Source organism: Zalophus californianus, chromosome 14 (assembly GCF_009762305.2).
Source record: "Zalophus californianus isolate mZalCal1 chromosome 14, mZalCal1.pri.v2, whole genome shotgun sequence".
NCBI classification, from domain to species: domain Eukaryota; kingdom Metazoa; phylum Chordata; class Mammalia; order Carnivora; family Otariidae; genus Zalophus; species Zalophus californianus.
In genome coordinates, this window is record NC_045608.1 from 27420519 (window position 1) to 27435171 (window position 14653).

The following is a 14653-nucleotide window of genomic DNA, read 5'->3' on the forward strand; positions in this document are numbered from 1 at the left end:
CCCCCGCGGCCGCGGCCCCGAGCGGCTCCAGAGCGGAGGCCCGCGCCGAGCCCAGGTGAGCGCCCGCCCCGGGGACCCCAGCCCCCAGGACCCCCGGCCCCTGACCCCGCCACCCCCCTCGGCTGCCGGTTCCCGGCCCCGCTGCCTCCGTGCCCCGGGCCAGCGGGTGCGCTCGCAGGTCTCGGACCCGGGGCCGGCGCGATGGGGGCTGGGGTAGGCAGCCGGAGGGGGAGAGAGACAAGCTGGGGGCCGAAGCCCCTCTCTTCCTTCTCCCCTCCTCGGCCCGGGCCCTTCCCCGCTCGCCCTGGCGCCCTACTGTGTGCCGGTCCCCCTTCCGGGGCCGCCCGGTTTGGTGAGGACACCTGGACGAGCGGGAAGGCCGCTGGAAAGGTCTTCCCAGATAGAGGGGACTGCACGTGCAAAGGCAGGGAGGGTGCGCGGGAGGCTTGCACCTGAGCCCCGCGGGGGAGCAGGTGAGGGCGGACACCCCTCAAACTTGATTGCCATTCCGAGGAAGGCTGGAAGCCTCTGAGGGCCCCAACTGGACAACACCCCCCCCCCGTTTCTGCCCAGGCTGCACTGGCCTGGGGGGACGTTGTCCCCATGAATCACGACACAGGTTCCTGGTGGGTCGATAGCACTTGGGCACTGTTACAACTTTTCAGCACTGGGTCGCTTGTGGGCGAGGGACAGCACTCTACAAAATCTTGGGGGCGCCTCCAGCTGGTCCACAGTCAAGAACCTTTGCCTTTGAGGCAACAGGGCTCCAAGCCCGCCTGCACACAGTAGGCCTGGAGAAGGTTCAATCCCCAGCAAATCTATTTCCAGGTCCAAGGCCCTGGAAGGTCTAGGACCCCTGGGCACCTGGGAAGGGAGAAACCGCCCAGACAGGGACTGGACAGCGAGTGGGGGTCCCACATTTTCAGACATCTGTGGCCCAGCAGGTGAAGCCTGAGGCCAGGCAGGAAGGAGGTGGGCAGGGCTGAGCCCGAGGAGAAGCCGGGATCTGGGGAGGGCCCCCTTGTGCCCAGGTAGGGGCCAGGCAGGGCAGGGGTGGCCAAGTCTTACAGATCTGCCTTGGTGATGAGTGGGGAAGGAGTATTGGTATGCCCAGTTGGCCTTTGGCTGTCACTGCCTCCTGAACTGTAATGGGTGCCTCTAGCACAGATAAGATCAGATGCCAGGCGGTAGATGGTCCTCCCCAACTTTTCCTCCTGTCTTCTTGGCCCCCTTGCGCTCAGGCACCCACTCAAAGCCCTTGCTGGGATCTGGGCAAGACCAAGTAGGCCTCAGCCCCACCTCAAGTTAGACTTCAGGGAGAACCTCCAGGGGACACGGGGGGGGGGGGGGGGGGGGATGACAGTGGGATGGACCGGGGGCAGGTCATATGTAAACAGGCCAGCCACACCTTTGTCCCAGGCCTTCCAAAGTTGAGTCTGTAAGCTGCATCTTCCGGAAGGCCCACACCCTGTGGCCTTGAGGACTCTTTGGCTGCAGGGATCTCTTTGCTGATCTGGTGACCTCTCCCCCAGCTCTGTGGCTTGCAGGGTGATATGGGGGCTTCCTGGGTCCCTGCCCATCTTGAAACTAACCAAGGGGGGAGGGAGGTAGGAGGTCACCTGGAAGGTAGGAAGCACCCTTCCTGCTGCTTGACCTTGGCAAGCCCTTGGCCTCTCAGTTTCTCCATCTGCTGTTGGATGTGATCTCAGCACCACAGGCCTGGAGGGCATTTGTGAAGTGGGGCGCTGTGTATAGGGTGGGAGCTCATGGCTGTTGGGCATGGGCTGTGTGCCTGGCCTCCCTTTCCCCCAACTTCATCAGGCCTGGGCTGGCCGCCCACTCCTGTTCACCATGGAGCTGGGTTTCCCTGGGGAACAGCGGACTGGCCCAGCCCCACCCCACCCCACCCCCTAGCCTCTCCTGGCCCCACTCACACTGGGAGGAGGGGTGGAGGCTGAGCGGCCTCTTGTACCCCTGCCCCCTCTGCCCGGCCTTCCAGGGCTGGGAAGCCTCCATCCACTGCCGGTCTGGGAGGAAGAAGCAGTGGTTGCCCCTGGAGGAGGTGCGTATCCAGGGGCTGCCAGCCAGAGTGGGGGCCAGAGCCCAGGAGAACTAAATGTCACCCCCATTGTAGGAAGGAGAAACCCCAGGATCAGGAGGGCTCTGATCTGCCTGAGGGGACCTGGGTTTGGATCCCAGGCATGGTGGCCTCCCTGAAGAATGGAGGGTCCCAGAGCTCCCAGGCTGCTGGCTTTCCAGTGGGCTGCAGAAATCAGGATTTACCCCACAAGGCAGCTGTGGGGCTGGACCTAAAAGAGAGGCTGAGGTCCGGAGCAGAGGGCCCCCTAGGCAGTAGGCACAGCCCACAGGTAAAAATGGGAGGGGAGAGTGAGGGTAGGGAGCCTGGAGGGCCTCAAAAGGGAGGTGCCTCCCAGGGTCCCCTACATGCAGTGGCTCCCAGCTCAAATGTGTGCATCTTCCGGAAGCCCCCCCACCCCCACCCAGTCTGTCTCTATCTCTCTGTATCTCTCCCCACAACCCCCATCAAAGCCCTGGTCCCTACAGATGCCCCTTTTCTCTCCTGCAGGTCCTGGTGGCAGCTCCAGCCGGGATGGCAGCTCCAGAATCTCTAAGGGCCCTGGGGCGTCCAGCCCCACTGCCGGGGGCACCCTAGGCCTCCCACAGCCTACCATCTGTGTATCTGCCCCCCATTCATCTGTGGGTCACTCGCCATGGGTGGGTGCTTCTCCAAGCCCAAGCCAGGTACCTCCCCCCTCCTTGCCTCATTCTCTCCTCCCTCCCTCCCTCCCTTCTCCCTCCCTCCCTCCTCCAGCCACCTTCCTCCTCCCCCTCCCCCCTCTGCCTCTGAAGTAGGTCAGGCTGGGCGGCAGCCTGCTCTGAATGTTAATTCCCTGCAGGCAGGAGGGGGTGGGGGGCCTGGAGCATTCTCTTGGCCCCCCTCCAATGGGTCCCCCTCTTTATTTGGGGCTTTGGGTGCTTCTGGTGGGAATAGTAGCTGAACCTTTCTCAGAAAGTAGAAGTTAGGGTTCTTCCGGCTCCAGGATAGGGCGGAGGGGGGGGGCCTTCCCCTTAGGGCTGGGGAAGGGGGACTCTGAGGACACCCTCAGCCACTGGGTGACCCAGGGCATGCCAGTTACCTCTCTGAGCCTCAGTTTCCTTCCCTCTCTACAAAATGAGCCTGACCTCTCGAAGTTGCCATGAGGGTGGAGTGGACAGATCACAGCCCTCTTCACCTCTTCTGATGCCGTGTGTGACCTTTGGGCCGAGTTTCCCTATTTGTGCAGGAAATCCTGCCCTGCCTGGCCCAAGCGGCTCCAGCCCCAGGTGGGGGCCTCCCGGGTGCTGAGGGAGGCCTGGGTCTGCTCTCCATGGAGACTTCTGTCTGTTGGGCTCTCTCTCCAGCCCCTATTTTCCCTCTTCTCTCTTCGCAACCCTCAGGAAGGCAAAAGAATGGAGGCATGTCACAGATGAAGAAATGGAGGCCCAGAGAGGCCTCTCTAGTGCCCAGTCAGTGCCCCGCCCACCTGCCACCCGGGCCACCCTGCCCCGGCCAGCTCCCCTTATACCTGATACCCATCAGCTCCATTACCTTGGAACACATGAGCCTTTTCTCCTTTTCCTGGGTCTGAGGGAGAACTTGGGAGCAAGAGGAGACCTTTAATGCCCTGCCAGGCAGAGGGAACGCCCCGTACCTGCCTCGGGGGCCAGCTGTCCCTCCCCCAGGCCCATGGTGTGGGTACCCAGCCCTGGGCCCGATCCCGCCACCCTTCCTGGCTCCACGTATGACTTGGGCAAGTGATGGCCATTGTCTTGACCTCAGCCTTCCCCCGCACCAGAAGTGGGCAGGAAAATGCTAGCTCGTCTGGGGAGGCCAAGAGCAGAGGATACCACCTGCAGCTTCCTTTAAGGGACCTCAACAGGCTGGCCTGCCTGAGACCCCTGGCCCCCAGCTCTCAGGTCAGGAGTTGGCAGCTCTCACCGCCCCAGAGGCAGTGGTAAGAACTTGCGTTCTTGAGCCCAAATCCAGCCCTGCCCCCTTCTGGCTGTGTGGCCTCGGGCGGCTGACTTCACCTCTCTGAGCCTCTGTGTTTTCATGTATAAGTGGGGCTAACAATTTTGCCCCCCACCCCAGTCCCATGCGCATTGTTGTGCTTAGTACAGGGCCTGGCACACAGGAAGGAGGCATGGGCAGAACATTATTATCCCCTCTTTTGGGAGGTAGGCTCCCTGCTTTCAGGACTCCCCTGTAGGGCTATGACAGGAAGGCAGGAGCTTAGGCCCCAGGCACCCACACTGGGCAGGTCAAGGGTGAGGTTCAGGGAATTTCAGGGTGTGTGAGTGAGAACATTTGCGCCATAAAAGTTCAGCTGGGGTCAAGAGGGGCTACAGGGAGACCAGAGCAAGCCAAAGCTCTTTGTGCGAACTCTTTACCTTCTATCTTGCTTGACTCTGGCTTGGAGCACATCAGCACACATTCCTGAGCTCACTCCCCATGTTCCATTGGCTCTGTGTTTGTGGTAAGAAGCGTTCCGGGCCAGACCCTGGCAGCTCTCTTGGCATCTAGTCGCTTGCCTTTGATTAGGCCACAGGTGCCACTTAAAGGCCTTCCCTTTTTGCCATGGCTGCCAGGAGGCTCAGAGCTAACCAATAAAATGCTACTACCCAGCATCATCTGTTGAGCTTCTACTCTGAGTTACATATATTAAATCCTTCGGCATTCACTATCACCAAAGAGGTAGGCACTGTTCTCTGTTTTATAATGAAGGCATCTGAGGTCCAAAGGGGAGAAGGCAGGGGCCCATGGTGACATGGGCTCCTGGGAATCATGAGGCTAGGGTTCATCTGGCTCTGTGGATCAGCAGAGAACCCCTCTCCATCCACCTTTCCACTGTTGCATCTGACTTAATGGCTTCCTGTTAAGACTGCATCAGCGAGCTCCTTGGAGCCTTCTGGAAGGAGGTGGAGGATGCAAACAGTCTGGCTTGGCTGTTAACTGGGCCCCTGCCAGGCTGTTCCTGTGAGCTTCCTCTCTACAGTTCACATAGCTGGTATCAGCTGAGTTGGGAGTATTTTCCTTTTGAATTCTTCTCAAAACATTCTAACACCATTACATAAAGTACGGAAAATGAAGGCAAAGAACCTACCCCACCCTCAACAACCCCTCCCAACCTGACCCAACACCTTCAGCATGGTGGTGGGCTCTGAGGCCCTTCCTGCCCAGCTGGAATCATGGAGCCGACCTTCACCCCTGCCCCCTGCCGTGCCTGGGCGAGGCTAAGGGCTGGGACTTGAGGATCAGGGGGTGCGGGCCTGCCTTCCCAGGCTCCAGGCCAGGCCAGGGTGGGAGATTAGCATGGCACAAGATGAGGCACATGCCGGGAATGGGCAGCTGGAGGAGGCAGCACCTGAGCTGTCCAGGTGGATGGGCAGGAGTGAGCCAGGGCTGGGAAGGATGGCGTCCCAAGGGAACCGCATAGGCAGAGGCCCAGAGGTATGACTCCATGTTCTCTGTTTCTGGAGGGTCAGGTCTGGGGTGGAGGGGATCAGAGGTGAAATGGGGAGAGGCCTGGAGGCTCCGGTGCCTTGGGAGTTGGGAGAGGCACCTCCTGCTTCCTCACTGGGCCCATGCTGTGCCAGGGGCTTAGTGTCCATCACTCAGCCCAGGAGGCCGGATTATCGCTGCTAAAAATTCTGTTTATTGTTCCCTTCTAATTAGAAAAACACCCCAGGCACATTGTAGGGAATGTAGAAAATGCAGAAAAATATAAAGACAAAAACGACAGTCTCTGGCTAACTGCCTGCTAGAGTGGGCCCCATGGGCACTCTGGGGAAGTGTCTTCTGTGTGGAGGCTTCGGGAGGTGGGCCCTGCGCCCCCTCTGCACCTTCCCCTTCAGGTGGGGTTCATGGCCAAGGCCCCAGACCCCTGCACATGAAAACATTGAAAACCCAGGGCTTGGCAAATGATGGATTCTTAAATTGGTGAGCATAGCTGTTTTAAGAAGTTGAAAATATATTGTATACATTTTTTTTTAATAATAACAAAAAAAAAAACCCCTCAAACCTATGGGAAAGTTGCAGACAGAACAACAGACTGTCTGTTTGCCGTCACCCAGATTCACTGGCCGGGAAATGAGCCGCACCCAGGTTTGGACTCCCTGTTCTCACTTGAGTCAGACTCTACGCGTACCCTGCTCCTTCATGGATGTCCCTGCCATCAGGGACCATGCTGTTGGAGTCCTAGCAGGGCTCAGGGCGCCAGGGTTCTTTCCCCCACATAGATTCTTGGAGAAAAGGCAATGTCAGGGTCGAAGTGCCCCCCCCCACTCATTTGTTACTGAAAAAGAAAACATGCAGAGATGTAGTCACCCTCCTGCTGCCTCTGTTCTGCTTCTCCCCTGTTTTAAGGCTCTCTGCTGATGGTGCAGGGGGCTTTCTGGAAAGGTGGAGGCACGGAGGAGAACTCACTCAGAGGGCCAGTGCCAGAGCTGGTGGGGTGGGGAAGGGGGTGGACCGGGCTGGGGGGCTCACAGTGATGCGCTGCCGGCCCACAGTGGAGCTCAAGATCGAGGTGGTGCTGCCCGAAAAGGAGCGGGGCAAGGAGGAGCTGTTGGCCGGTGGGAAGGGCAGCCCCCGGGCCTACCAGGGTAACGGCACAGCCCGCCACTTCCACGCCGACGAGCGCCTGCCCGCCCCTCACCCCTATCCCAGCGCTCAGGACTGTGTGGAGGCTGCCGTCTGCCACGTCAAGGACCTAGAGAATGGCCAGTGAGTGCTGGGCCTGGGGGAGGCGGGGGGCCGTCCGAGGGCCCAAGATGGGAAGGCAAGGTGCAGGCCTTGGATGGGGTGGGCTGGGAGGCCTGGAAGGGGTCCTGACCGGCGCCCGCACCAGCCCCCACCATCGTGGCCTCTTCCGGTCTGGGCCTGCTCCCCAGAAAGCTGGACTCTGGGAAAGGGTGCCCACCAGAGGTCTGAGTGCAGCCCCTCCCCAGGATGAGGGAAGTGGAGCTGGGCTGGGGGAAGGTGTTGCTGGTGAAGGACAACGGGGAGTTCCACGCTCTGGGCCACAAGTGTCCGCACTATGGCGCGCCCCTGGTGAAAGGTGAGCTGTCCCAGGACACACAGGAGGTGGGGTGGGACCTCCCTGAAGGGTGCTTGGGTCCTCCTTGGACCCTCAAGGTCTCATCTATCGGTGGGGTCTCCTGGGCTGTGGGGAAGAGCCAGCAACTGCTGGGACACAGGGGAGAGGGGCTGTTGCTGGTGGCCCCAGCCCAGCACTGCCCTCCCCCAGGCGTGCTGTCCCGTGGCCGGGTGCGCTGCCCCTGGCATGGTGCCTGTTTCAACATCAGCACCGGTGACCTGGAGGACTTCCCTGGCCTGGACAGTCTGCACAAATTCCAGGTGGGGCCAGGCGGGCAGTGGGGTGGGAGCCTGGGAGTGCAGGGCGGGGGATGGAGTACCCCAAAACCTGGTCCTGAGCAACACAGCCCTTGCAGGTGAAGATTGAGAAGGAGAAGGTGTACGTCCGGGCCAGCAAACAGGTGAGGGTGTGGCTTGGGGCTCAGGCAAAAGGGAGAAGTGAGGAGAGCATCTTGGCCCAGGGATCAGCATGTGCAAAGGCCCTGAGGCTGGGGAACAGAGTAAAAGGCTACATGGTGGGGATGAGGCTGGACTGCAGCAGCAGGACCTGGCCTGCTGGGATGATGGCATAGGGAGGATGTCCACGACTCCAGCTCCCAGCTGCCTTCTGCTCTCCGGCCACCCCCAGGCCTTGCAGCTACAGCGAAGAACCAAGGTGATGGCCAAGTGTATCTCTCCGAGTGCTGGCCACAGCAGCAGCACCAACGTGCTCATTGTAGGCGCAGGTTGGTGGTGGGGTTATGAGGGGCAGGGTGGGGTGGGGGAGAGGTGGTCCCTGACCCCCAGCACCCTCCCCTCAGGTGCGGCTGGCTTAGTGTGTGCGGAGACACTGCGGCAGGAGGGGTTCTCAGACAGGATCGTCTTGTGCACGCTGGACCGGCACCTCCCCTATGACCGACCTAAGCTCAGCAAGGTGGGAGGAGGGGCAAATGGGGCCCAGGCAGGGCCCAGACCCCTAGCCTCCTGGGCACAGTCAGGCCCTCTCAGCATCCTGCTTGTCGCCCCTTGGGGGTCCGGCCGGCTGCCCTCTCTGCTCGTGCCCGTCCTATCTGTGGTACCCCAGAAAGATGCGGGCTTGTTGACTTCTATCCCGCCGCCCCTTTGTGATGGGGCCCAGCCCTACCCTCCCTAGGCCTCAGGTCCTCTGTTGCAAAATGGAACAATGGCCACCTGGCCTTATCTCAAGATAGCTATCTCCTGCAGTCCCTGGACGCCCAGCCTGAGCAGCTGGCCCTGAGGCCCAAGGAGTTCTTCCGAGCCTATGGCATCGAGGTGCTCACCGAGGCCCAGGTACCGGGCCAAGGCTAGGAAATAAACCTGGGAAGGCTTAGTGGGAACCACAAGTGATGTGAGGCCATGTGGGCCCCTGGAGGTTTGGCGGTGGGGGGGGGGGGGTTCCTGCCCTTTTGGCCCTGCTGTCCAGGCACCCCTGGGGCGCCCCAGGCCTGGACGACAGCACTGGATCTTCTTCCCGGCAGGCTTATGGGCACATGCAGAGATCTGCTCAGGGCTGGGACGGGAGAGCCGTAAAGATGGCTTTGAGGGGAAGGTGGTGTCTGAAGTGTAAAGAGAAGCCAGGGGGAAGGACCACCCAGGTGGCAGGACCAGCCCCTGTGGAACCTTGTGCTCAGAGGGTCTGGCAGGAGCTGGGAGGGGCAGCCCGGTTCAAGTCCACACCCAGGCCCACACTCTGGCCGGTGGGGTTACAGGTGGTCACAGTGGATGTGAGAAACAAGAAGGTCGTGTTCAAGGACGGCTTCAAGCTGGAGTACAGCAAGCTGCTGCTCGCACCAGGGAGCAGGTGGGGGGGTGTCTCTCCGTTGTCCCCTGCTGGACGCTCGGCAGGGCACCAGCCGGGATGGGAGGGCTTGGGGTGCCGGGAGCCCCTCACTGATGCTGGCCACGACTCAGCCCTAAGACGCTGAGCTGCAAAGGCAAAGAGGTGGAGAATGTGTTCACCATCCGGACCCCTGAAGATGCCAATCGTGTGGTGAGGCTGGCCCGGGGCCGCAACGCGGTGGTCGTGGGAGCTGGCTTCCTGGGTGAGCAGCCAGGGCTGGTGGGGGTGATGGTCTGTGACGGCTGGTCCCGGGGCACTAGTGGCCCTGGGAGGTGCAGGGTGCCAGCCTGCCATCCACCACCCTGGCTCCAGGGATGGAGGTGGCCGCCTATCTGACTGAAAAGGCCCACTCAGTGTCCGTGGTGGAGCTGGAGGAGACACCCTTCAGGAGATTTTTGGGGGAACGTGTCGGTCGTGCCCTCATGAAGGTGAGCCCACCCCGGCACCCAGGCCCTTAGAACCCCAGGCACCCAGCCCAGGCCCCTGGCCATGCTCTCTTCCATGGCCTTCTTGCCCACCTGCCCTGACAGATGTTTGAGAACAACCGTGTCAAGTTCTACATGCAGACAGAGGTGTCCGAGCTGCGGGCCCAGGAGGGAAAGGTGGGCCCTTCTTCCCCCCTCCCTCCCCCCTGTTCCCAGGAGCTGGGCTGACCTGTTCACCCACGCCCCCTCCCCACAGCTGAAGGAGGTCGTGCTGAAGAGCAGCAAGGTTGTGCGGGCTGACGTCTGTGTTGTGGGCATCGGTGAGTGGGTGGGCAGGCGGGTGTCAGCGAGCACCTGCACATGCTCCAGAGTGGCCTTGGGCCAGGCCCTTCCCCTCCCTGAGCCTCAGTCTCCACATCTACAAAATGGCCCCCCCAACAGTTCCCACTTCGCAGGGCTGCCGGGGAGTGGGTGTCGCACATGTAGCCAGGGCTTGGCACGGAGGACGTTCCCAATGACCACTGCCCACAGATACCTCCACGGCCTGCCCCACGGGGGCTGCAGGACAGAAACAAGCCTCTAACTGGGCCCTGCTCCAGTTGAGGTGCCAGTCTGGGGAGGGACAGAGCTGGGAGGTGGCGGCATAGGAGCTGGGGAGGTTTGGCATGCCAATCCCCCCTTCCGGGGGGGCTTCGTGGAGTCTCTCAGAGGAGGTGATAGCTGAGGCTGGGTGGGAGGCATGGCAGTCTGCCGGGGGGGGGGGGGAGGTCCACGCAGAGGGGACAAGGACACATAAGGCGGCAGGGCGGGCAGCCCATTGGACGATAGGTCTGGGGCTGGACCACGGTGAGGGAAGGGTGTGGGTCATGGAGGACAGTGAAGCGGGAGAAGGGAGGGACCAGGGAATGGACATGGTGGCCCCTGTCCTGTCAGGTGCGGTGCCCGCTACGGGCTTCCTGAGGCAGAGCAGCATCAATCTGGATTCCCGAGGCTTCATCCCTGTCAACAAGGTGGGGCTGGGCGGGGCGGGCAGGGTGCTGGGCTGGGGGTGGTGGCAGGTCCAGGTCAAGGCCCCTGTCCCACCCACAGAGCCCCGGGGCCTCTCCCCACAGATGATGCAGACCAACGTCCCAGGCGTGTTTGCAGCTGGTGATGCTGTCACTTTCCCCCTGGCCTGGAGGAACAATCGGAAAGTGAATATCCCACACTGGCAGATGGCTCATGCCCAGGGTATGATCAGCCCCCTGGCAGGATGGGGGCCCGGAGGCTGACACCCTGGGACAGCCTCCCCCAGGCCCACCCCCCAGTTGTTGGCCTTGGGTCCTGGTCTCTGGGTAGCCTTTCAAGGTTCGGTGGTGGCCTGTCTGACCAGCTGGCTGACACAGCAAGCCCTGTGGCCCATCCATAGACATTCCCCCCGCCCCCGTGCCCTCAGGACACCCCCTCCAGCTAGCCACAGTGTCCCACCCACCCCATCCTTCCACCAGCCTCTCCTTTCCCTTTTATCCTCACTAACCTGTGCAGTCACCCAGGGAGAGAAAGGGATTTAGTAGGATATGGGCCACCTTCCCATTCAATGTTTCTGTCTCCTTTGGGCCTCTCGACTGGTTCTGTGAACCCAGTTGCTTCATGCTGGCCCTTGGGAGGCAGCCACCTGGGCCTGGAAACTGGGCTTAGTGGGGAACTGAGTGCCCTCCCCCCCCAAACACTTGGTGGTCACCAAGGCCTGAAGCCTCACTTACTGTGCATACCTGGTCTGGGTCCCTAAGATGTACATGCCAGCAAGTTGGCTGCCTCATGGGGAGGACCAGCAGACTCCCCTCACTGACCTCTCCTCCCTGGCTTCACATTATCTGAGCATCTGCTGCCAGAAATCCCATTCCTGGTACCAATTTCTGTTCAGGTCCAATGCCTAAAGTTGTTGCTGGTTTTAAGGAACCAAAGGCCAAGTATAATTAAGGTTTAACTGGGAGGGTCTAGGAGACTCTCACAGACATCCAACTACCAGGTCCAGGGGGGCCTCATATGAACTGGGAAGCCACGCATGCTATTCTCTGGGGCCCTGGGTGTGGCTGTCATCCCTGCTTCCCCGGGTACTTGGGCCCCATTCTCCTGCCCTCCTCTTCATACCTGATGTGTCTGATTAGTTGTGTGCCCACCTGAAACGGTGGGCAACCCCACAACCCCACAGCCCCAGGAAGCAGACCTTCCAGATCTGGGGCACTTCATCCAAATTCTCTGAGAAGCGATCTGAGTGACTGAGTGACTGGCTTTGAGCCAGGTGTCCCCTCTGCACCGATCAGCTGCAATCGAGGGTGGGCAGTGGGCTGAGCAATGATGCATTACTTGACCTCTGGGGAGGAGAAGGAGGGGGAGTAGCCCCACATGTCAGAGGTCCCCAGAGAGCTCTGGCAGGCAGCATAGGGGTGGTGAGGGCTAGGGTCGGGGCTCTCACAACCCTGGGTCCTACAGGGCGGGTGGCGGCCCAGAACATGCTGGCGCAGGAAGCGGAGATCAGCACCGTGCCCTACCTGTGGACAGCGATGTTCGGCAAGAGCCTGCGCTACGCGGGTAACGGAGGGGCGCCTGACAGGGGCGGGGCCAAGAGCATTTAGGGGTGTGGCTAAGGTGTTAGCGGAGTGCAGGGGTGGAGCTTGGAGGCTAGGGCGGGGCTATGAGCATCCTAGAGGGACGGGGCACGTCCGCAGTAGGAAGAGCAAAAACTGGTTGGGGGCGGCACTAAGGACCACCTAAAAGGACAAAGGGAGCGGGGCCTGGCGGGGGGTTCAGGGAGGATTTAGGAGGGCACAGGGCGCTGACCTGGCGGAGCCCCATCCTCTCCTGTTCGGCCCACAGGGTACGGAGAAGGCTTCGACGACGTCATCATCCAGGGGGATCTGGAAGAGCTCAAGTTCGTGGCTTTTTACACCAAGTGAGAGCAACGGGGTGGAACGCGGCGCGAAGCAGCGGGAGCTCGGTCGGGAAGGGGAGCTCATCCCAGAGGAGCTCTGCTCCAGGGGAGGGGACATACCTGAAAAGTGGACCGAGCGGCCAAGGGAGGCAGCTAGGCGGGAGACCCTCCAAGGACAAGTGAGGAGGCGGGGTAGTATTAAGCCCAACAGCCACGCATTGAGGCAGGACATTTTATCTTCAGGACACTCTTTCAGGTGGGTGTTGTTGACTCCCACTTTACACCGAGGGAGGTCACACAGGTAGAGAGTGGTGATCCCAGGACGGGAGCTCAGCCCTGAACTCCACTGAGGAGGAAGGCTGGAGCCTCCATGGCCTCTAGCAGGATCCCCAAACCCATGTTGGGCCAAGCAAAGCAAGGAGCGCTGGGTGCTCAGGATATTCCTGTTGCCCTGGGTAAGATCCCTCTCTGGGCCCCAGCTGAAGAGGAGTGCGTCAGGGTCTCCAAGAAGGAAGGTTACTGCTGGGCAGTCCTCAGGCTCAGTTACTCTGTCCCTGCAGAGGCGATGAGGTGATTGCTGTGGCCAGCATGAATTACGATCCTATTGTCTCCAAGGTAGCTGAGGTGCTAGCCTCCGGCCGTGCCATCCGAAAGCGGGAGGTGGAGTGAGTGTGGGCTTCAGAGGTCTGGTTGTGGGGGGGGGAGGTCCCCCAAGGGACTGGCCCTTGGTAGCCATCCACTCCTGTAGCCCTACAGAGCCCTCCCCCTATTCTTGGTCCACATCAGTCTATGGGGCATCAGGACTATGGGGTGGTGTGGGACAAGGGTTGTGGTTTACGAATGGGCTGGTTATTTGTGCTCTTGGGGAGAAAGAAGAAGGGAAAGAGGCTGTGTCCCAGGGCAGGGCCAGTGCTATGGGGAGGGGTCAAAACCCTTGGTCAAAGCCACTGCTTGGGCAGTCACCTGGCCTGGGACACCCAGCTGGATTTGGTTGTGTTGGGACTGGCAGAAGCTGCGGGGGGCGGGGGGGGGGAGAAGGCAGATAGTTATGCCTCTGGGGACACCCTGCACAGAGATGTTGGGTGGTTGTTTGGTGTCTGGGGGACACCTCACCCCAGGATGGTGCCAATGGGAGTCACCCTGTGGGCTCGAACTGCCTACAGAGAGGCTCCCTCCCCTGCCCAGGGACTGGGGAAAGCTCGGAGGCCACGGTACAGGGGTAGGCCTCAGGCTGGAAACAATAGAGAACCAAGCGGGAACATGATAAATGACATACTCTCTCCCTGGCCTTCTCTCTCTCTCTCTCGCCTTCGAAAAGGCTGTTTGTGCTGCACAGCAAGTACGTGGTCCTCTGTCCTTCCTGTTGACCATTCTGAGCCTTTCCCATCTCAGCCCAGAGCCTGTACCCCATGGACTTCCCCTCTCTGCCCAAGTACCCATTCCTGCTGGGCACCAGGACCTGGCACAGAGCAGGGCCCCTGCTGTCCTCAGGGATCACCTGTTCATGGTGCCGAGCGGGTAACCTGCTGTCTTCTACCCTGACTCCTCCTCCCCTCATTCCTGCAGGACCGGCGACATGTCCTGGCTCACAGGGAAAGGATCCTGAGCTCGCATGCAGCAGACTTGGGCAGGCACGCTTGGGCACCAGGGAAAGAGGCCAAGCTCTGGGGGCAGGTGCCAACCTTCCATTTCCCAGGATTCCCCAGGGCAGAACCTGAGCCTTCCCAGTGCTTGCCTTCGGTTGCCTGGCTCACCTCCAGAGAGGCTTCTGCTACCTCCAGGAGATGCTTACCCCCCCCAAGGCCTCAGCTGCCACTGAAGGCTGGCAATGGAGGCAGGACAGGCCTATCCTCTTCTCCCTCTCTTGATACTGGTCCCCTGCAGGACCCGGCAGCATATTAGATATTATCTTAAAATTAAAACGCACACATTTGCAGATCTGTGTGACTTCCATTGTAATTGGACAGACACTCACTCATGAGGGAGAAAGAACAACCACACAATGCTCAGTGCCACACCAGTTTGGCCTATGAGCACTCAGCGGAGGTAGCAACTGATTCTGGCCCTGGGGTTAGGGAAAGCTTCTCTAACCAGAGTCTTGGATCTGGATTTTGAAAGAAGCGCACTCCAGGTAGAAGGGATAGCACGTGCCAAGGGTTTGAGATGAGAAGTGCTGCTTCAGAGGTCAGAGGCAGCTCGCGCTTGGCAGTTTGGGGGCATGTGCCTACTTATGACTGGAGGAGCTGGGTCCTGAGACAGCCCATGCTTTTCACGGCAGCCAGAGCTCCCTGAATCCCCATTTCGCAGGTAAAGAAAAT

The 14653-nt window shown here is 60.5% G+C and overlaps 1 protein-coding gene across 7 annotated transcripts; it reads left to right on the forward strand.

The window, feature by feature from the left end:
• AIFM3 (apoptosis inducing factor mitochondria associated 3) lies at positions 1–14269 on the forward strand. Of its 7 annotated transcripts, XM_027576163.2 has the most exons (21): positions 1–55; positions 2588–2763; positions 6574–6787; positions 7012–7121; positions 7311–7420; positions 7516–7560; positions 7788–7884; positions 7960–8072; positions 8363–8449; positions 8869–8960; positions 9071–9201; positions 9312–9427; positions 9530–9601; positions 9681–9744; positions 10358–10434; positions 10537–10654; positions 11897–11995; positions 12281–12356; positions 12896–13000; positions 13654–13674; positions 13902–14265. In XM_027576163.2, exons 2-21 carry the CDS (start codon positions 2733–2735, stop codon positions 13939–13941), a joined length of 1818 nt encoding a protein of 605 aa, XP_027431964.1. In that variant the 5' UTR covers positions 1–55; positions 2588–2732; the 3' UTR covers positions 13942–14265. The 7 variants fall into 7 exon arrangements, with proteins under 7 accessions (XP_027431964.1, XP_027431965.1, XP_027431967.1 ...); XM_027576164.2 differs by lacking the exon at positions 13654–13674 and having other exon boundaries at positions 13902–14267; XM_027576166.2 differs by lacking the exon at positions 12896–13000.
• Positions 14270–14653: the final 384 nt, after the last annotated feature.